The 23,459-nt window shown below is 41.3% G+C and overlaps 1 protein-coding gene across 7 annotated transcripts in view; it reads right to left on the bottom strand.

Annotated features, from left to right (window-relative positions):
- The window catches only part of LOC110520596 (PTB domain-containing engulfment adapter protein 1), a 169,405-nt gene that overhangs the window by 14,570 nt on the left and 131,376 nt on the right, over positions 1-23,459 (bottom strand). For all 7 annotated transcript variants that reach the window (XR_002473009.2, XM_036975224.1, XM_036975223.1 and 4 more), the window contains 2 exons: positions 18,316-18,412; positions 570-631 (listed from right to left, as the gene is read on the bottom strand). Coding sequence is in view for 6 of the 7 variants with exons in the window: in XM_036975224.1 (XP_036831119.1) it covers positions 570-631; positions 18,316-18,343 (90 nt within the window). In the remaining variant the exon portion in view is untranslated. Of the gene's footprint in view, positions 1-569; positions 632-18,315; positions 18,413-23,459 lie in introns of those variants that run through there.

The following is a 23,459-nucleotide window of genomic DNA, read 5'->3' as shown; positions in this document are numbered from 1 at the left end:
TCTCCTCATTGAAAACATCTGAAGTTCTTCAAAGGTAAATTATTTTATTTGAATGCTTTTCTGTTTTTTTGTGTAATTGTTGCCAGCTGAATGCTAATGCTAAATGCTACGCTAAATGCTACGTTAGCCATCAATACTGTTACACAAATGCTTGTTTTGCAATGGATGAGAAGCATATTTTGAAAATCTGAGATGACAGTGTTGTTAACAAAAGGCTAAGCTTGAGAGCTAGCATATTTATTTCATTTCATTTGCGATTTTCATGAATAGTTAACGTTGCGTTATGGTAATGAGCTTGAGTCTGTATTCACGATCCCGGATCCGGGATGGGGAGATCAGAAAGGTTAACATCAATCTGCATCAGTGTAAGGTGGAACATGCTGAACATCAATCTGCATCAATGTAAGGTGGAACATGCTGAACATCAATCTGCATCAGTGTAAGGTGGAACATGCTGAACATCAATCTGCATCAGTGTAAGGTGGAACATGCTGAACATCAATCTGCATCAGTGTAAGGTGGAACTTTGTGAGGGAACATTATCTTGATTGCTGGAAAAAGGTTATTACCTTGGCATTGTAGGGTATGTAATGCTTTGCCAGCGCATCTGGAGTGTGCATCCAGGATTTATCTGAAAAGAGATATCACAGTGGGCTCTCATTAAAAATAGATGTGGTTAACATCCATAAATCACTATTTTCCTATTTTAAATAACAACAATATTAACAATAATAACAACAACAACAACAACGGGGCTTTTCATGGACCTGAAGTCCCTTAACAATTGTAAAACATTTTTTAAAAGACAACCAGGAGTCAAAACAAAACTTCAGACTAAACAAAAACATGAATAAAGGTTCTTTATTTTCTTATATCATTAAAAAAAAGATTGAATCAAGGGAATCTAAGAAACATTCAAACAAAAGTAACTTTAAACATCTTAAGGCTCGCACACATCACACCGAATGTGGATCTAGTGGTCGTCTGCAGATCGTTCAGTACTCGGTTCGCAAATTACCTTCAGAGGTGTGTCTGAACCCTTAGGAAACGGCTACAGCTAACTTAACATTATTGGAATTATATTGTGAAGGCAGTCGAAGAATACAAATATTTAAGATGATTATTCATTACTGGGGCTCAGTCTCCGAGCTCATACATCTAAGATTTTCTCTTTAATTCCTAAAGGCTGGCGCATTGCAGTGACGTAAGGAACTGTTTGCCTCGTGACTCCTAACACTATTATTTATTTGACATGGAGCACAAGACTAAACATTAAAGAAGTAATGAAATGCAAAGCAAGAATGGAATATCTTATGCACTCTCTTCCTTCAATCAGGGACTGATAGTCTTGTATGGTGCAATAATGTCACCCCCATTTCTCCACTGCTTCTTCTCAATGAAGCTCAAAACAAATACACTTGACAATAACCTTGAAACACACTAAACCTGTAGAGCAGGGGTGTCAAAGTCAAATGGACGGAGGGCCAAATAAAAAAATCAGCTACAAGACGAGGGCCGGACTGTTCGAATGTTCATTGAACATTTTTTAAATGACGCATATAGTCTAGTGAACCTAATTGAACCTACTGAAAACCTAACAAATATATTACAATATGATCAGATAAATAAAGCAATATTTTCTTATGGCTCTGTCAGTAATCTTTAATTTTCAACAGACACAAAAGACAAATTTCCTTTATATAAATATCCCCATAACATGAACATTAAATGAAAGAAACCGGTATTCAAGGCACCATCAGTAGACTATATTTTCTATTTTAGCAAAAGTGGGCTAAATTTACTTCAAAGAAAAAACAATAATAGCAATTTTCTATCATCCACTCAACTGAAATATTTTTAAAATATAATTGGATTGAAATACAAAAAAATAAAGTGCAAAAATCTATTAATCAAAAACAACACTTTGTTTAAGGAGAAGTAACATGCAGTGAAAACAAATATTAAATTTTAACTTTTAAACTTGAACTGAGTAAAAACTCTAAATATGTGATTGCACAGTAATGTTCACTTGTTTGAGGTTGAGGGTGATACTTGGTGGTGTCCCATCTTTTCCACAAGTTCATCAATGTTCGGGGTAAGGCTCTGAGCTGAAGAAATCCTCAGAATTGAGTGGAGGTGTTCAGCAGTAAGTCGACTTCTGTGTGATGTTTTGTTCAGGTTCATCAAAGAAAACAGTTGTTCACACAGGTATGTGCTGCCAAACATAGACAACGTTTGAGCAGCCTGGATGCGCAGCTGGGGCATTGTGCCGGGGAGGAAACGGGCGAACTCCGCAGCACCCACTGCCGCATATTTTGCCCTCAGTGCATCATTGCATTGGAGGTCAATCAACTCCATTTGGAGGTTTGGTGGTGAGCTTTCCACGTCAACAGCAAATGGGTTACCGAGCAGTTCCAACCTGCTTTTTTGTGCTTCAAAGTCAGCAAATCGGCGTCGAAAGTCAGCGGCAAGCATACCTATTTTATCAGCCAACTGTGTGCTCGGGAACGCACTGGTAGAGAGCTTCTCTTTCATGGTCTGGCAGCTGGGAAAGTGGCTCAAATTTTCTTTCCGCATCTGCGTCTCCCACAGAGTCAGTTTGGTTTTAAATGCCTTCACTGTACTGTACATATCAGAGATGACACGATCCCGACCCTGCAGCTGCAAGTTTATTGCATTCAGATGACTCGTAATGTCACACAGAAAAGCCATTTCACACAGAAACATTTCGTCTCGGAGTTGTGTTGTGTCTTTCCCTTTGCTGTCCAAGAACAGACAAATCTCCTCACGAAGCTCGAAACATCTTTGAAGCACCTTTCCCTGGCTTAGCCATCGCACCTCTGTGTGATAAGGCAAATCACCATGCTCCGTTTCTAACTCCGTCAGAAATGCCTTGAACTGGCGGTGATTCAAACCTTTGGCTCTGATAAAGTTAACTGTGCGCGTGATGATGCTCATTACATGCTCCATTTTCAAGGCTTTACCGCACAACGCTTCCTGGTGTATGATACAATGATAAGCTGTCAGCTCACCTGTCGCGTTTTCCTCTTGCATCTTTTCCCGTATCTTCGCCACCAGTCCGCTCCTGTGTCCACACATCGCAGGTGCTCCGTCGGTTGTCAAACCCACGAGTTTTTCCCAAGGCAGCTCCATCTCATTTACACATCTTGACACCTCTTCATACAAATCATGCCCCGTAGTTGTGCCATGCATAGGACGTAAAGCCAAAAACTCCTCTGTCACGCTTAGGTTGGAGTCCACTCCGCGGATGAAAATTGACAACTGGGCAATGTCAGAAATGTCGGTGCTCTCATCCACAGCCAAGGAATATGCAATAAAATCTTTTCCCTTTTTCACAAGCTGCTCTTTTAGATTGATGGACAACTGGTCTACTCTCTCGGCAATGGTGTTTCTGCTCAGACTCACATTTAAAAAGAGTTGCCTTTTTTCTGGGCAAACTTCGTCACAAACTTTAATCATGCAGTTTTTGATGAAATCCCCCTCCGTAAATGGCCGGGCTGATTTAGCGATCTCTTCTGCCAAAATAAAACTGGCCTTGACAGCAGCCTGGCCTTGTGATTTGGCTTTTTTGAACAGAGCCTGTCGAGATTTGAGGCCTCGTTTTAATTCCTCTGCCTTTTGTAGCCTTTGTTCCATGTCCATATTCTTGTTTTTGTCCGCGTGTTTCGTTTCATAATGTCGTCTCAGATTATACTCTTTCAGTACCGCCACACTTTCTCCACACAGAAGACACACAGGTTTTCCAGCTACCTTCGTGAACATATACTCCGACTCCCACCTTGTTTGAAACCCCCGGTTCTCAGTATCCACCTTCCGTTTTGCCATTTTTGATGGGTATCTGAAAGTTAATTTTACTGTGATGCTGACGACTGCTGTGCCAATAAATATTGAAATGAAGCAGCCTACTGCTCGGTGCGTCACCTTTGCATTGTGGGAAATGTAGTATTGGTGCGTGTAAAAGATCTGCGGGCTGCCGGCTTGCTGCGGGCCGGTTCTAATAATAAATCAAGATCATCCCAGGGGCCGTAAAAAACCTTCTTGCGGGCCGGATGTGGCCCGCGGGCCTTGACTCTGACATATGTGCTGTAGAGCCTGGTCAATATAGAACCTTTCTCAACAAGCCTAGGATGTGAATTACAGTAACAATACCCTAGCCATACCGGTAACTATCCCATAGCCATACCAGTAACTATCCCATAGCCATACCAGTAACTATACCGGTAACTATACCATAGCCATACCAGTAACTATACCAGGAACTATCCAATAGCCATACCGGTAACTATCCCATAGCCATACCAGTAACTATCCCATAGCCATACCAGTAACTATACCAGTAACTATCCCATAGCCATACCAGTAACTATACCAGTAACTATCCCATAGCCATACCAGTAACTATACCAGTAACTATCCCATAGCCATACAAGAAACTACACCGGTAGCCATTCCATGCCAGTAACTATACCATAGCCATAACTATACCAGTAACTATACCATAGCCATACCAGTAACTATACCAGTAACTATACCAGTAACTATACCATAGCCATACCAGTAACTATACCATAGCCGTAACTGTACCGGTACCTATACAATAGCCGTAACTATACCGGTACCTATACAATAGCCATAACTATACCATAGCCATACCAGTAACTACCATACCAGCCACTATACCATACCAGTATCTATACCATAGCCATACCAGTAACTATACCATACCAACCACTATACCATACCAGTACCTATACCCTAGCCAAACAAGAAACTATACCGGTAGCCATACCATGCCAGTAACTATACCAGTAACTATACCATAGCCATAACTATACCAGTAACTATACCATAGCCATAACTATACCAGTAACTATACCATAGCCATACCGGTACCTATGCCATAGCCATACCGGTACCTATACCATACCGGTACCTATACCATAGCCATACCGGTACCTATACCATAGCCATAACTATACCATAGCCATACCAGTAACTACCATACCAGCCACTATACCATAGCCATACCAGTACCTATACCATACCAGTACCTATTGTTAGGAAAATTATGATTAAATGACTGAACAAATCATTTTAAATGGAACTGTAACTAAGTAAACTTATACTCTGTTTTATTATATCTGATTAACAATATGAGTTCATAAGAAGGGATTGTGTGACACAGACAAGGAGTAATTAAAGTTAATGAACACAATTCCAACTAGGAAGAAAGAAATGGGTTGTGGATTAAGTAAACAGATAAGGTAGTTAACCTATGGTTGAACCGACGAAACTGAGCTCTAGGGTGTTTTAGATAAGACGGTGAGTGCATTCCTAGGTTTTCTGTTAATTAGAACTGTCAGCTAAGTGGTGATCGATAATGTTGAGGGGTCAAAAGTGAATTCTGTTGTGTGGCCTGTGTATGTGCTGGGGGGATCAGAATGAACTTTTAAAGTTCCCTTTGTCCCGGTCAAGAGGAGGGGATTGTGTTAAGCAATGAAATGACGTCATGTTATTGTATATAAACTGTTGCTTGTGGTAACGTGGCAGCGCGCTTCGAGAATAAATTCTGTTACCTATTATTGAAAAGACTGGTCTCCGTCTATTTTATGCAAACAAGAATCTTACACATTTTCATAAAATAGATTAAGGGAATTAAATTCATGAATACATATTGGTATAATTAAATTACAGTAACACTATACCAGTACCTATACCATAGCCATACCAGTACCTATACCATGGCCATACCAGTACCTATACCATACCAGTACCTATACCATACCAGTACCATACCAGTAAACATACCATAGCCATACCAGTAGACATACCATAACCATACCAGTAAACATACCATAGCCATACCAGTAAACATTCCATAACCATACCGGTAACTATACCAGTAACCATACCAGTACCTATACCATACCAGCCACTATACCATAGCCATACCAGTACCTATACCATACCAGCCACTATACCATAGCCATACCAGTACCTATACTATACCAGTAACCATACCGGTAACCATGCCATACCAGTAACCATACCGGTAACCATGCCATACCAGTAACCATACCCATACCAGTAACTATACCATAGCCATACCAGTAAACATACCATAGCCATACCGGTAACCATACCAGTACCTATACCATACCAGCCACTATACCATAGCCATACCAGTACCTATACCATACCAGTAACCATGACATAGCCATACCAGTAACTATACCGGTAACTATACCATAGTCATACCAGTAACTATACCGGTAACCATGCCATAGCCATACCGGTTACTATACCAGTAACCATACCAGTAACTATACCAGTAATCATGCCATAGCCATACCGGTAACTATACCATATCCATACCAGTAACTATACCATACCAGCCACTATACCATAGCCATACCAGTACCTATACCATAGCCATACTAGCCACAACAGCCCTGACCAACACAGCTGTCCCATCTGCTAAGCACTAGCACCCATCCCCACCATACTACTTAACATCAAAGAGTAAATGAGTGAGATCAAGCTCTTGGTGGTTCTCTCGATGGGAGATTTTGTACCCAGCCCCCCTGCCTAAGGAACTGTACATTCTAACTATGATGAATGGGGGTAGGTCCTGGACTCACTGCGGTGAAGGCAGGTAGCCCAGACAGTTTTTCTGTGTGTCAGCACCCAATCTTGATTAATAGAGGCGGCCCCACCTCTCCGTGCCCACCTTATATAAACGTTAAAAAGGTGGACTGTAAAGTCACTAAAATAATGGACTGGCACCGGGGCATAAAATATTAGACGGCGTAAATAAAGTGGCGTGGGCGTGAGAGGACGCATCTGAGAGACTGAAGGTCAGCTTGTGTGGCTCGTTTCCTCAGCAGTCTAACTCAGTGACAGCTTTAGGGTCAGCTGTCATGTTGAAAGAGGTGCCTGATGGAGACTTTAGGGGGACGATGCATCTCAGTGCTTCACTACTACTAAAGACAGACTAGTTCTGAACATATACAGTACATAGCTTACATTTAATTAAGGGCTGTTCTTAGGCACAACACGGAGTGCCTGGATACAGCCCTTAGCCATGGTATATTGCCCATATACCACAAACCCCCCAAGTTACCTTATTGCTATTATAAACTGCTGACCAACGTAATTAGAGCAGTTAAAATAAATGTTTTGTCATACCAGTGGTATATGGTCTGACATACCACGGTTGTCAGCCAATCAGCATTCAGGGCTCGAACAACCCGTTTATAACTGCCAATAAAGCAGAACACAAAAGACATGATGCAAATAATACAGATCTGTTTTCTTTCAAAACCATTTTTGTTGTGCTTTATTGAGTTTGCCTCCCACAGTGGCACCAATGTAATAGTCCCAACAGTACAAACCAAACCCATTTCACACTCCAGACAACTTTCAAATACTTTGAAATATGTTTGAGTGTATCAAACAATACTACAACAAAGCTAGTGCTTTGTGTGAACTTAGAACTCAGAACTCAGTTAGTAGTAAAGCCATCAGAAGTTCCAGACAGACCAAGTCCAAGTCTGAGCTCATTATCTCACCCATTCACTTTAATGAATTACACAGCTAATGTTCCCATGGGCCAGGCTGGACAGTAGCCATCACCGGAACTGGGCCCTTACAGGAAAACAATGGCCAATTAATCTCACATTTGTCTAATTCAGAGTTTTGCTGGATCAATCAGTAGGTCCCGGGGGACTGAAGTCTAAAATACCTCCAGCAGTATTTAGATGTCCGTACTCCAGATATCCGTTTTAATTAAATGGAGTGGACGGACACAAATGGTTTATCATTAAGGGTAAAAGAAAATACAATGGATCTTCTCCAACAATCTCTTCCGACACAATGCAATACAACGAGGGGAGTTTTCTTCGTTAATGCCAGTGAATAGGACTCCAGTGAATAGAGTGGGGAGTGGGGACTGTTCTTGTGTTCCATAGCACTTAATATGTCCAACAGTCATCACCTTTAGGGTACTGAGGAAACTGATGACACTAAAGAATTTTGCCTAAACAGTCGATGATGGTTTCCCATTTTATGTTGCACCCATCTCAAGGCCGTTTTTAATCATATTTTCAAGAAATGTTCAACCTTTATTGATGCTACAAGAGTGATGCCTTACAACTATCCCAAAAGGTTACTCCTCCCACTTCCAGAGGACAACTCAAAAGGTCAAGCTGACAAGAGCGCCACTGCTAATTGCTCAATCAAATAAAAATGGTGATTGGTCGTGTACACAAAATGCTAACAACACCCAAATCCATACAAATAAAATAAAGGAATTAAGAAATATAGAATTATTAGAACTAGCAAGGTTCAGAATAAAAGTATAAACTCAACAGAAAAATAAACTTCCTCTCACTGTCAACTACATTTATTTTCAGCAAACTTAATGTGTAAATATTTGTATGAACATAACAAGATTCAACAACTGAAACATAAACTGTACAAGTTCCACAGACATGTGACAAACAGAAATGGAACAATGTGTCCCTAAACAAAAGGGGATCAAAATCAAGACACAGAACAGCGCAAACTGGCTCAAACCAGAATAGAAAAGAGTGGGAGGCCCTGGTGCATAACTGAGCAAGAGGACAAGCACATTAGTGTCTAGTTTGATAAACAGACGCCTCATAGTACCCGCAAAACACCAGTCTCAACGTCAACAGTGAAGAGGAGACTCCGGGTTGCTGGCCTTTTAGCCAGAGTTGCAAAGAAAAAGCCACATCTCAGAATGGCCAACAAAAATAAAAGATTAAAATGGGCAAAAGAACACAGACACTGGACAGAGGAACTTGCCTAGAAGGCAAGCATCCCGAAGTCGCCTCTTTACTGTTGACGTTGAGACTGGTGTTTTGCGGGTACTATCTAATGCAGCTGCCAGTTGAGGACTTGTGAGGCGTCTGTTTATCAAACTAACCCTAATGTACTTGTCCTCTTGCTCAGTTGTGCACCGGGGCCTCCCAATCCTCTTTCTATTCTGGTTAGAGCCCGTTTGCCCTGTTCTGTGAAGGGAGGAGTACACTGCGTTGTACAAGATCTTCCGTTTCTTGGCAATTTCTCACATGGAATAGCCTTCATTTCTCAGAACAAGAATAGACTGACGAGTTTCAGAAGAAAGTCTTTGTTTCTGGTCATTTTGAGCCTGTAATCGAACCCACAAATGCTGATGCTCCAGATACTCAACTAGTCTAAAGATGGTTTTAATTTACAACATTGACAATGTCTACACTATTTCTGATCAAGTTGATGTTATTTTAAATGAGCAAAAAAAAAAAGCTTTTCTTTCAAATACAAGGACATTTCTAAGTGACCCCAAACTTTTGACCGTGGTAAAATATTATACACACACACACACACACACACACACACACACACACACACACACACATACATACCACACACAGTATGGAGGGAGTATATAATTAGAAAAGGTGTGTACGTCAGTAGTTAAATAGGATGAGCCTTGACTAGAATGCAGTACATAAACATATGAAGTGGATAAAACAGTATGCAGACATTTTTTTAAATGACCAGTGTTCATGGACTATGTATTGTACATAGGACAGCAGCAGTCTCTAATGCCTTGTAAGCTTAAAACCTAGATGAGAGTACACTGTAGGTACGGTGATTGCAGCACAAATGCTTCGATAAGGTTGTTCAATGCAGTGAAACGGTAAATTACCTCAAGTCAAAGCTGACAATGAGATTGCTTGGTATGCAAACTCTTCGTCGCGCCATGCGTCTGTTTGCTGGGCAAAGCAGCCATGCAAGCAGTGGTTCACATCTACAGCTAGGGGAAATGTCATAGGCTAGGTAACATTCACAAGTGTTAAAATGACATTAAGGCAGTGCCCTTTGCAGGAACCATTAGCAGAGAAATACTCATAAATCATTTCCCTGTCAAAGAGAATGCAGCTTTTCAGAAGACAGTAGCTATATAATGATGACCCAAATATTTCACAGGACACAGCTCTGTTTTACTTTTGTATATAACCTCTGTATGTCATTAATATACAGTATGTTCCATATATGGAACTTACAGTAACAGGCCCTAAAGACATTTAGTACAATCTTCCATCCCCATAAAAATGCTAGTTGTCTATCATTGTTACAAGGCACAAGTCCCTGTATTATTTGTACAGCTGCCTCATTTGCCTGCTGGTCAGAGGAGTTAAGCTAAATTCAGTTTAACACCTCTGATACGTTGTTTTACAGTATGTCTGGATATGAGCTGCCAACATGGTCCAGAAAAATTAAAAAGCCTTTTGTTACCTCTGAATCAAATTTTCCACATGAGTGAGTTCATCTGTTAATCTCCAAATTACAAAGAGAGGGCATTAAAAATGGATTTACAGTATCACCCTGGATTATCGCTAGTGTACATTTTTACATTTCAGCAGAAGCTCTTGTTCAGAGTGACTTACAGGAGCAATTGGAGTTAAGAGCCTTGTTCAAGGGCACATCAGACTTTTTTACCTCACACTCACATTTTATTTATTGTCTACTCATTGAACAAACTGAGATCAATTACAGGATAGCATTTGGAATCAGGATCAAAATTGTTTTCTGACATGTTAGTTTTTTACGAGTTACACTTTGTACATTATTTACCCTTTCTATGGAAACATTTGTCTGTCTGTGCACACGAGTGCGTATGCACAACATCAAAATGCATTTTGTTGTGCACTGTTACCAGGATGTACAGTACTGTCTCTGTCATTATTGCAATGTAAGACAGTCCAGTACCGTGTCTGTCATTACTGCCCTGTAAGACTATACAGCACTTTGTCTTTCACTTAAACATTCCCACATCATCATACTGCCCAAAGATGGCTGACGTTTTACATGCCCTTAACCAATTGTGCTATTTTGTTTTGTTTTGTTTGCGTTGTTTGTAACTTATTTTTGAACTTATTTTGTACATAATGTTGCTGCTATGCTGGTATTACTTAAAATAATTTCTGGACATCAGAACTGGGATTACTCACCAAGAACTGGAAGAAGATTTTCCTTTAACGAGTCCGGCAAGAAAGATATACTGTTCTCCTGGGAACAGGCCCAGATCTCCGTCATTTGCGAGAAGAAAAGACAGAGGAAAAGAGGACGCAGATCGGGCTGCCTTTTGAGAATCCGTAGGCGAGCGAGTATACTCCCACTGCCATCAATTCTACTTGCTAACATGCAATCATTGGAAGTTAAAATGTATGACCTATGATTACAATTATCCTACCAAAGGGACATTAAGAACTGTAATATCTTATGTTTCACCGAGTCGTGGCTGAACTATGACAAGGATAATATAGAGCTGGAGGGATTTTCAATGCACCGGCAGAACAGAGTAAGACGAGCGGTGGGGGTGTGTGTCTTTTTGTCAATTGCAGCTGGTGTGCGATGTCCAATATTAAAGAAGTCGAGAGGTATTGCTCGCCTGAGGTAGAGAACCATATAATAAGCTGTAGACCACACTACCTACCAATAGAGTTCTCATCTATATTATTGGTAGCTGTCTATTTACCACCACAGACCGATTCTGGCACTAAGACCGCACTCAACCAACTCTATGAGCAAACAAGAAAATGCTCACCCAGAAGCGGCGCTCCTTGTGGCCGGGGACTTTAATGGAGGTAAACTTAAATCTTAAAAAGCTTTACAATATTTTTACCAGCATGTCACATGTGCAAACAGAGGGAAAAACTAGACCACCTTTACTCCGCACGCAGAGATGCATACAAAGCTCTCCCCCGCCCTCCACAAGACATTTCTGACCATAATTCTATCCTCCTGATTCCTGTTTACAAGCAAAAATTAAAGTAGGAAGTACCAGTGACTTACTCAATATGGAAGTGGTCAGATGACGCGGATGCTACGCTACAGGACTGTTTTGCTAGCAGGCTGGAATATGTTCCGGTATTCATTCAATGGCATTGAGGAGTATACCTCCTCAGTCAACTGCTTCATCAATAAGTGTATCGACAATGTCGTCCCCATAGTGACCGTACGTACATATCCCAACCAGAAGCCGTTGGATTACAGGCAACATCCGCATCAAGATAAAGGCTAGAGCTGCCACTTACAGGAAGTGGGACACTAATCCGGATGCCTATAAGAAATCCTGCTATGCCCTCAGGCGAACCACCAAAAAAACAAAGCGTCAATACAGGATGCTCGTCGGATGTGGCAGGGCTTGAAAACTATTACGGACTACAAAGGGAAACCCAGACGCGAGCTGCCCAGTGACGTGAGCCTACCAGACAAGCTAAATGCCTTTTATGCTCGCTTCGAAGCAAGCAACACTGAAGCATGCACGAGAGCACCAGCTGTTATGGATGACTGTGTGATAACACTCTTGGTTGCCGATGTGAGAAAGACCTTTAAACAGGTCAATATTCACGAAGACGCCAGATGGACTACTAGGACGTGTACTCAAAGCATGCAGGGACCATCTGGCAAGTGTCTAAACTGACATTTTTCAACCTTTAACTGACTGAGTTTGTAATAACAACATGTTTGTTTTAAGCAGACCACCATAGTCCCAGTGCCTAAGGAAGCGAAGGTAACCTGCTTAAATGATTACCGCCCTGTAGCACTCACGTCGGTAGCCATACATGTTTTGAAAGCCTGGCCATGGCTCACACAGGACGCAAACCGCCTCAACAGATGATGCAATCTCAATCACACTCCACGCTGCCCTTTCAGCCCTGGACAAAAGGAACACGTATGTGAGAATGCTGTTCATTGACTACAGCTCAGTGTTCAACACGATAGCTTAGTGATGAGCTTCATGGGCACTAAGGACACGGGGACTAAACTCCTCCCTCTGCTACTGGATCCTGGACTTCCTGACAGGCTGCCCCCAGGTGGTAAAGGTAGGGAACAACATGCCTGCCATGCTGATCCTCAATACTGGGACCACTAAGGGATGTGTACTTAGTCCCTCCTGTACTCCCTGTCCACCCATGACTTCGTGGCCAAACATGACTCCAACACCATCATTAAGTTTCCCGATGACACAACAGTGGTAGGCATAATCATCGACAACTTTGAGACAGCTAACAGGCAGGTGGTCAGATAACTGTCAGTGTGGTGCCAGGAAAAGAACAACCTCTCCCTCAATGGGAGCAAGACAAAGGAGCTAATCGTGGACTACAGGAAAAGGAAGGGCTGAACAGGCCCCCATTAACATCAATGGCGCTGTGGTGGAGCGGGTCGAGAGCTTCAAGTTCCTTGGTGTCCACATCACCAACGATCAATCATGGTCCAAACACACCAAGACAGTCGTGACATTTTTCCCCCTCAGGAGACTAAAAAGATTTGACATGGATCTCCTCAAAATGTTCTACAGCTGCACCATTGAGAGCATCCTGACCAGTTGCATCACCGGCTGGTATGGCAACTGCTCAGCATCTGACCGTAAAGCGCTACAGAGGGTAGTGCGAATGGCCCAATACATCACTGGGACCAAGTTTCCTGCAATCCAGAGAGCGGAGATGGGAGTATCTGTCCATAGGACCACTTTAAGCTGTACACTCCAAGGAGCCGGGCTTTATGGAAGAGATACAAGAAAAAAGCCATTGCGTAAAGAAAAAAAATAGGCAAACACATTTGGTGTTCCACCGAAAGGCATTTGGGAGACTCCCCAAATCACGTTTCACCATCTGGCAATCCGACAGATGAATCTGGGTTTGGCGGTTGCCAGGAGAAACAGTTGGCACTATACATTCGGGCAGGTAGCGTTCTCCTGGCATCCGCCAAACCCAGATTCATCTGTCGGATTGCCAGATGGTGAAACGTGATTCATCACTACAAAGAACGCATTTCTACTGCTCCAGAGTCCAATGGTGACGAGCTTTACACCACTCCAGCCGATGCTTGGCATTGAGCACGTTGATCTTAGGCTTGTGTGCAGCTGCTCAGCCATTCATGAAGCTCACAACAAACAGTTATTTTTTTATTTCACGAGGCAAGTCAGTTAAGAAAAAAATTCTTATTTTCAATGATGGCCTAGGAACGTTAACTGCCTTGTTCAGGGGAAAAACGACAGATTTGTACATTGTCAGCTCAGGTATTTGAACTTGCAACCTTTCGGTTACTTGCCCAAAGCTCTAACCACTAGGCTACCCTGCCACCACAGGGTAGCCTAGCTTATTGTGCTGATGTTACTTCCAGAAGTAGTTTGGAACTTGGTAGTGAGTGTTGCAACTTCGCACACACAATATTTATGTGCTACGCACTTCAGCACTTGGTGGTCTCGTTGTTGCTCCTAGACGTTTCCACTTCACAATAACAGCACATACAGTTGACCGAGGCAGCACTAGCAGGGCAGAAATTTTACAAAGTGACTTATTGGAATAGTGGCATTCTATGACAGTGCCATGTTGAAAGTCACAGAGCTCCTCAGTAAGGCTATTCTACCGCCAATGTTTGTCTATGGAGTTTGCATGGCATTGACTCGATTGTCTACAGTTGTCAGCAATGGGTGTGGCTGAAATAGCCGAATCCACTAATTTGAAGGGGTGTCCACATACGTTTGTATATATAGTGTATATATAGTGTATATCAGACAAATGTTTTTGCTCAGCTTGTAGTCAGACTGACCAGACAAATAACTGGTGATTTGTTCTTCCCCTTGCAGAATGAGTAACGGTATTTTGTTTGTCCTCCTGATTTTTCAACCACATTTTGGCATCAGTCCAAATGAATAAATACAAGTTGAAGGAATGTGTAAGAATGAGAAAAAACTATTCTAACAAAATGCAACAACTTTGCTCATATGCCACTAGAAATGTTAACGCTAATTCATCAATCTCAAAAGGAAGAAAAGTACCAGTGAAGAATCTGTACTAAACCATTAAATCTCGACAGGCGGCTTTTAATAACCACACCAAATGTATCAATTTGCACAGTCGTGCTTCCCCTAAAGTACATTGAATTGAACTTGGCAAAACTACATAATTACTCATGTCTACACAAAAATAAATTTAATCCTTAAAAAATAAACTACACAAGAGAGCATGATTTAGCCACTTAGGACCATTACAGTCTTAGCTGTCATTTTTATTTAAATTACAAGGCCAGGGTAAAACTACAGTCGGGAAGCACGCAATTTGGGCAGATTGTGTTCTTAACAAAATAAGCCTACAGTGGGGCAAAAAAGTATTTAGTCAGCCACCATTTGTGCAAGTTCTCCCACTTAAAAAGAGAGGCGCCTGTCATTTTCATCATTAGGTACACTATGACAGACAAAATGAGAAAAAAAATCCAGAAAATCACATTGTAGGATTTTTAATACATTTATTTGCAAATTATGGTGGAAAATAAGTATTTGGTCAATAACAAAAGTTTCTCAATACTTTGTTATATACCCTTTGTTGGCATTGACAGAGGTCAAACGTTCTCTGTAAGTCTTCACAAGGTTTTCACACACTGTTGCTGGTATTTTGGCCCATTCCTCCATGCAGATCTCCTCTAGAGCAGTGATGTTTTGGGGCTGTTGCTGGGCAACACGGATTTTCAACTCCCTCCAAAGATTTTCTATGGAGTGAGATCTGGAGATTGGCTAGGCCAATCCAGGACCTTGAAATGCTTCTTACGAAGCCACTCCTTCGTTGCCCGGTCGGTGTGTTTGGGATCAATGTCATGCTGAAAGACCCAGACACGTTTCATCGTCAATGCCCTTGCTGATGGAAGGAGGTTTTCACTCAAAATCTCACGATACATGGCCCCATTCATTCTTTCCTTTACACGGATCAGTCGTCCTGGTCCCTTTGCAGAAAAACAGCCCCAAAGCATGATGTTTCCACCCCCATGCTTCACAGTAGGTATGGTGTTCTTTGGATGCAACTCAGCATTCTTTGTCCTCCAAACACGACGAGTTGCGTTTTTACCAAAAAGTTATATTTTGGTTTCATCTGACCATATGACATTCTCCCAATCTTCTTCTGGATCATCCAAATGCTCTCTAGCAAACTTCAGACGGGCCTGGACATGTACTGGCTTAAGCAGGGGGACACATCTGGCACTGCAGGGTTTGAGTCCCTGGCGGCATAGTGTGTTACTGATGGTAGGCTTTGTTACTTTGGTCCCAGCTCTCTGCAGGTCATTCACTATTCTGGTATTTTTGCTCACCGTTCTTGTGATCATTTTGACCAGACGGGGTGAGATCTTGCATGGAGCCCCAGATTGAGGGAGATTATCAGTGGTCTTGTATGTCTTCCATTTCCTAATAATTGCTCCCACAGTTGATTTCTTCAAACCAAGCTGCTTACCTATTGCAGATTCAGTCTTCCCAGCCTGGTGCAGGTCTACAATTTTGTTTCTGGTGTCCTTTGACAGCTCTTTGGTGTTGGCCATAGTGGAGTTTGGAGTGTGACTGTTTGAGGTTGTGGACAGGTGTCTTTTATACTGATAACAAGTTCAAACAGGTGCCATTAATACAGGTAACGAGTGGAGGACAGAGGAGCCTCTTAAAGAAGAAGTTACAGGTCTGTGAGAGCCAGAAATCTTGCTTGTTTGTAGGTGACCAAATACTTATTTTTCACCATAATTTGCAAATAAATTCATTAAAAATCCTACAATGCGATTTTCTGGATTCTTTTCATTTTGTCTGTCATAGTTGAAGTGTACCTATGATGAAAATTACAGGCCTCGCTCATATTTTTAAGTGGGAGAACTTGCACAATTGGTGGCTGACTAACTACTTTTTTGCCCCACTGTATATAGTTTTTTGCTTCCCCTAACTTCAAACTCACCGGTGATGCTCTCCCTATCCCGTTAAAAGAAATGTGACTGCAGCCAACCAGAGAGCACTAAAATAACACAGGTACCGAGAGGTAGGACAGAACAACAAACCAGTACTCTGCCCCTGTCATTTCTCGCTTTGTGACTGACAGGCGCCTGTTCTATCAACAGATCACTAGAACATGCATATCATTCGTTCTTGCGGAAGAAGGCTACACTGACTCATGACTAGCGAATTGAAACTTCAAAATTAAAAGAAGCCTAGTTAATTAATGAAGTGGAACAGTAGCGTGTTATTGGCTATTAAGCCGACGGCCGGCGCTTATGGAAAACACTGATACCCTTTTCTATTTTCTTACGAAGCCCTTTATCAGTTATGAGCAATGCTCTGGTAATGAATGGTTGTCTCCAAAAGCCCAGTGTTCCGTGTTGCTATGGGGTAAAATGTCTGTTTTGTTCGGGGAGGGTTCGGAGGAACCTTTGTCCTCTGCTGAAAGACTTTAATGCCCTCTTTATTATGCCAGATGGCTCTGTAGTTCTCTACAATCACACATAACTGGACAGGGTGCAAGTATGTTTGGAGGCATTTGTGGGCCCATCACTAAGAGGCAGGGAATGGTAAACAGCCACTGTGCCTGGGGAACACTTCACTGACTACTTTCTGCGTCAGCTGAGAAGCCATAACTTCTTTGTTATGCCAAACCTCTCAATAGACTCCTTAAAACGCACCCTCCTGAGTCTGAGTTGATGATATTGACAAAGTATCAACTTATATTCCTGAGAAAGTAAAACCCAATAAAGATTACAGTAGGGGCAGTATTGGAGTACCTTCAAGCCAAGCTGCATTTAAATATTGTCCATGAAAAGGTCATGTAATCGGAAGCAGGAGAAGTGGTCTGTCTAGCCTGATTACTGTCTTTATTTACTCATTATGTGTCGGACAGGGCTGGGGGAAATTACAAAGCTCAAATATCACAAGAAAACCCTGGGCCGCCTGGGCACCAAAATTGTCCAGCAGGGTCTTTGGACTTATCATGAAAACAGTCTTTTTGGTCTTAATTTAAGGTAAGGGTAAGGCATAAGGTTAGCCGTGTGGTTAAGGCTGTGATTAAGGTTACATGTAAAATACGTTTTTAAGAAGAGAAGTTGTAGAAATAGGTGGGGTTTATGACTTTGTGTCTGTGTTAACTAGTGACAACGGGAGTTGGAGTGGTGGGACAGATGGAGGTAAATGCAACAAGATGTTGTTGCGAAACCGCAACGGTCAAGTCAGACATGTTCAGTACCACGGTGTTCATGTAGATTACGCCTGTTAGTTCCAGGTATGATAACAAGTAGCTCATTGAACAAAGCCTACTTGACTTAGAAATCTCTGAGCCATAATATGAGACGTAATATGATCTCGTATTAACATCTACTGACCATGTGTATGTGACAAATACAATTGGATTTGATTTGAAGTAGATCTGGGCTTAATGTTAATCTGCTTAACAAATGGGGAAGAGAAACAAAATGAGTGCTCACCTTTTTTCCTGTTAAAAGCCCGGTTCATACTGGAAAAACCTTGTGTCTTTGAGATCTCTCCTGTGTATTTGCCAATATTCCACCTGGAATATTCCACCTGGAAGGAAAAAACATAACGTTTCAGAATCCTTTAAAATCTCAGACCCTCAAACTAAATCTAGAAAATGTTACTACCTACGGCCTACCCCGGGTTTGGCCGGGGTAAGGCCGTCATTGTAAATAAGAATTAGTTATTCATTGACTTGCCTATTAAAATAAAGGTTAAATAAAATAAATGAAAAAGAAGCATGATCTGAAGACAAAAATGTAGTCTACTTCAGAAGAAAAGAAGAGCATTTGTCCTTATTTTAGTTGTCCTTATTTTAGGTCCTGATGTGGCTACGCAAAATGGCTGTTGGCTACACTAGTTCATTTAGCAGACAAGATTAGTTTATAATTCCGTGGAATTATTTTATATTACTTAATAGTATGAAGAATACAATTAAACAAAACTGAAAAATATAAGTCATTTTCTCCAAACGATTTGAGGGAGTGCGCACATGCGACTATTCTGTGTTGAGCAGTTAACAAAGAAACAGGTACTCCTATATGCTTTTAATATACAGTTATTTATGTAACTTTAGTTGTTCTACAAACGTCGGGCTATATGTTTTGATATTTAATACATTGTAAGGCTGCATGATGAGACTAATGATGATTTGAAAAAAGTCACTTGAAAAGGAATGAGTTCTGCTTTGTTTTGTTTGCCATACAGGCTGTACACACTCCAATAGTCTCTCATTCACAATTTGACAAGCACAGCATCCCCTTTGTGCCCGTAATTCACGCTAAAACATACATGCCTTTTGCAGCCAGTGTCAGTTGTGCCATTCTCCCTGAGTGCTGTGCAGTCCGAAGTGTCTCTCACTCACACTGCTCTCCGTACAGGTTACAAGTTAAGACAGACACATCGGGGACACAACTTGTGTGCGTCCTTATCCAATTCTGGAGGTGCATATTGAAGATATTGGATGAACTGTCCACATTTACTTTTTGTCAGCCAACAAGATGAGTAGAACTAACGAACAGCAAAAGCACTAGCCCATGTCAATCTACTATCCCCCATAGTACCAAAGTCGACCTATTCTATTCTGTGCGAAAATTAAATATTCCAAAGAATCTGGGACAGTTGTGGGATACAATAGATCCCAAATTAATACAACCCTTAGCATATTGATTTTAATGCAATGTGGCGGTTGCACCATCTTAGAACATTTAGATTACAATGTTAATAAACGATTAGGCTATTTATTCACATTATAAGCACAGCAAAGCACACATGGTAGTAGGCTATAACCTGGAATATTTGAAGGAAAAAAAACCTGTGATTTAGGAAACCCACCCGCTCACAGAAAGCCAATGTTTAAGAAATCAGAAAATCCACCAATGAATACCTGGGCCCACCTGCAAAACACCTTGTGTTTACCTATGGGTTAAAGCCGTTTACCATCTGAGTAGGGGAGTTGACCATTTTGGTATTTTAGACGGCTGGTCACTGTCGATATATCACACTAAAACAGGTCAAAGGTCAAAAGAAATCAACTACTGTTGGTCGACTTCGTAGTAACAGTAAATGTCACTTGAGACCATTTTCTGGACTTTTTTATTATTATGTATTTATTTTTGCCACAATCTCTTGCATTACAGTATAACTGGGAGAAAGCTTGTCGGTGGCTGCACGAATAAATCCAACCAAAGTAGATTAGTTATTGCAGCAAAACGTAAGACTTCTTATATCAGCAAAGTCATGAAAAAGTTGTAGCTTTCACATAAAGCGAGGTTCAATGCGGTCATATTAAAAACTCTGCTGGATATAGCGTACATGTATGAACAGTGAATGAACGTACATGAACAGTGAATAGGTAAAGGCATTATTGGGTTACAGTACATTCATGTATGAACAGTGAATAGGTAAAGGCATTATTGGGTTACAGTACATTCATGTATGAACAGTGAATAGGTAAAGGCATTATCGGGTTACAGTACATTCATGTATGAACAGTGAATAGGTAAAGGCATTATCGGGTTACAGTACATTCATGTATGAACAGTGAATAGGTAAAGGCATTATCGGGTTACAGTACATTCATGTTCTCTTTGAACATTTGCTGATGATCCCAACCAAGTGAGAACTTTTAATACCAAAGGTAAATGGCGATAAGGAGGAGAAGCTCAACTTAAAAGTTCTGCTGCAACCTTGCAATCTCTCCACAACATTTTTTACTGAGTACGTATGAATGAGAATGAGGAATCAAGACATGATACAACAAAGCATTAAGAGCACATCAACTTTGCAAGGTTTAAAATGGTGTCCACATCACCAACAAACTAACGTGGTCCAAGCACACCAAGACAGTCGTGAAGCGGGCACGACAAAACCTATTCCCCCTCAGGAGACTGAAAAGATTTGGCTGGTCCTCAGATCCTCACAAGGTTCTACAGCTGCATCATTGAGAGCATCCCGACGGATTGCATCACTGCCTGGTATGGCAACTGCTCGGCCTCCGACCGCAAGGCATTACAGAGGGTAGTGCGAATGGCCCAGACATCACTGGGGCCAAGCTTCCTGCCATCCAGGACCTCTATACCAGGCGGTGTCAGAGGAAGGCCCTAAAAATTGTCAAAGACTCCAGCCACCCCAGTCATAGACTGTTCTCTCTGCTACCCCACTGCAAGCGTTACCAGAGCGCCAAGTCTAGGTCCAAGAGGCTTCTAAACAGTTTCTACCCCCAAATCATAAGAAACCTGAATATCTAGTCAAATGGCTACCCAGACTATTTGCATTGCCCCCCCCTCCACACCACTGCCACTCTCTGTTGTCATCTATGCATATTCACTTTAATTAACTCTACCTACATGTACATACTACCTCAACTAACCGGTTCCCCCGCACATTGACTCTGTACTGGCAGCACCTTGTATACATTGTTATTTTTTTCTGCTGCTCTTGAATTACTTGATGCTTTTATCTCTTATTCTTATTCGTATTTTTTTGAAACTGCACTGTTGGTTAGGGACTCGTAAGTAAGCATTTCACTCTAAGGTCTACACCTGTTGTATTCAGCACATGTGACGAATTGAAATTGGATTTGAAATGCCAATTTGCAAAATCTATGTTCTTAACTCTCACAGATGGCTACTATACATACGTTCTGCCTCAGAATAGGTTGACTCAATTATTTTGACAGTTGCTGCTTCTTTCTTCATCTCTGTCCTTCCAGATATTGATTAAGTCCCTTGCATGGTGATAGAATCCCGTCTAAGCCAGTGATTTCGGGAAAAGGTAGAAACCCATTTCTGAGTCAACTTCATTACACCTCGATATGTTTCCGTTCAAACCATCCACTCCTGCAAAACTTAAATGGAATGAAGCACCGTTATAACTATTTTACTCATGGACGTACATTACACTTTCAAGCAAACATATTCTGTTAAATATTCTGCTAAGGAACAAAATACAATGTCTCAGATGAGTCCCAAGGATACAAATTACTTTATTGTCCAGACATAAGAGCTGTTGTGAATCAAACAATAGAACAGAATTGAAACGTCTATATGATTGAAAAGTAATTAAAAAGGCCTTTGTTATGTAGTCCTTTGATACAACTGAAGGGCGACAACTTCCTTGGATGGATAATATAGCATCTGGCTACAGTCCTTCAATTCTGAATTGTATGCAATGAGGATGACATTGACCATTGTGTGTAATGTGTCATACTGAAGATCTCACGGCAGACATGAATATGCTATAGAAACCTTATTCAGATGCTCAACAGAGAATGCATACGACGAGTAGATGTACAGTACACAGATACTGAATATGATGATTTGTATTTGACACAGCATCACACAATTGACCATGACACTGCAGCAGGCCAAGAGCACAGTTAAACATGTGCCATGTCATTTTCTGTGACACTGACAGATACAGTGCCATCAGAAAGTATTCACACTGAGTAAACCAAACATTAGGAACACCTTCCTAATATTGAGTTAAACCAGATCTGAGGGAGTTCGCACATGCGGCTATTCTGTGTTGAGCGGTTAACAAAGAAACAGGTCCTCCTATATGCTTAATATACAGTTATTAATGTAACTTTAGTTGTTCAAATGTTGGGCTATATGTTTTGATTTTTTATATATTATACAGTGCCTTGTAAAAGTATTCATCCCCCTTGGTGTCATGTAATGGACATACACAAAATAGCCCAAATTGGTGAAGTGAAGTGGAAAGAAAAGCAGTTAAAAAAAAGAATTAAAAAAAAGAAAAATGAAAAGTGGTACGTGCATATGTATTCATCCCCTTTGCTTTGAAGCCCCTACACAAGATCTGGTGCAACCAATTACCTTCAGAAGTCACATCAGTTAAATAAAGTGCTAAGTGTCACATGATCTGAGTATATATACACACCTGTTATGAAAGGCCCCAGAGTCTGCAACACCACTAAGCAAGGGGCACCACAGAGACCAAGGAGCGCTCCAAACAGGTCAGGGACAAAGTTGTGGAGAAGTACAGATCAGGGTTGGGTTATAAAAGAATATCAGAAACTTTGAACATCCCACAGAGCAGCATTAAATCCATTATTTAAAAAATGGAAAGAATATGGCACCACAACAAATCTGCCAAGAGAGGGCCGCCCACCAAGACTCAGACCAGGCAAGGAGGGCATTAATCAGAGAGGCAACAAAGAGACCAACGATAACCCCGAAGGAGCTGCAAAGGTCCACAGCGGAGATTGGAGTATCTGTCCATAGGACCACCTTAAGCCGCACACTCCACGGAGCTGGGCTTTACGGAAGCGTGGATAGAAAAAAGCCATTGCTTAAAGAACAAAAATAAGCAAACACATTTGATCTTCACCAAAAGGCATGTGGGAGACTCCCCAAACATATGGAAGAAGGTACTCTGGTCAGATTAGACTAAAATGTAGCTTTTTTGCCATCAAGGAAAACGCTATGTCTGGCACAAACGCAAACTCTAACTACCGCTATTCAAAGTGCTCTGAAAAAATTAAGGGAATTGTTCAAACATTGGCACATTCTAAAATCCGATGATAATCTAGGTAATGTGTTTTCGAACCTTCCCTTGATCGTATTCTCGTGGG

This window comes from Oncorhynchus mykiss, chromosome 3 (genome assembly GCF_013265735.2).
Source record: "Oncorhynchus mykiss isolate Arlee chromosome 3, USDA_OmykA_1.1, whole genome shotgun sequence".
In the NCBI taxonomy this organism is placed as follows: domain Eukaryota; kingdom Metazoa; phylum Chordata; class Actinopteri; order Salmoniformes; family Salmonidae; genus Oncorhynchus; species Oncorhynchus mykiss.
The sequence above is the reverse complement of the archived record's forward strand: the minus strand, read 5'-3'. Positions and strand labels throughout refer to the sequence as shown.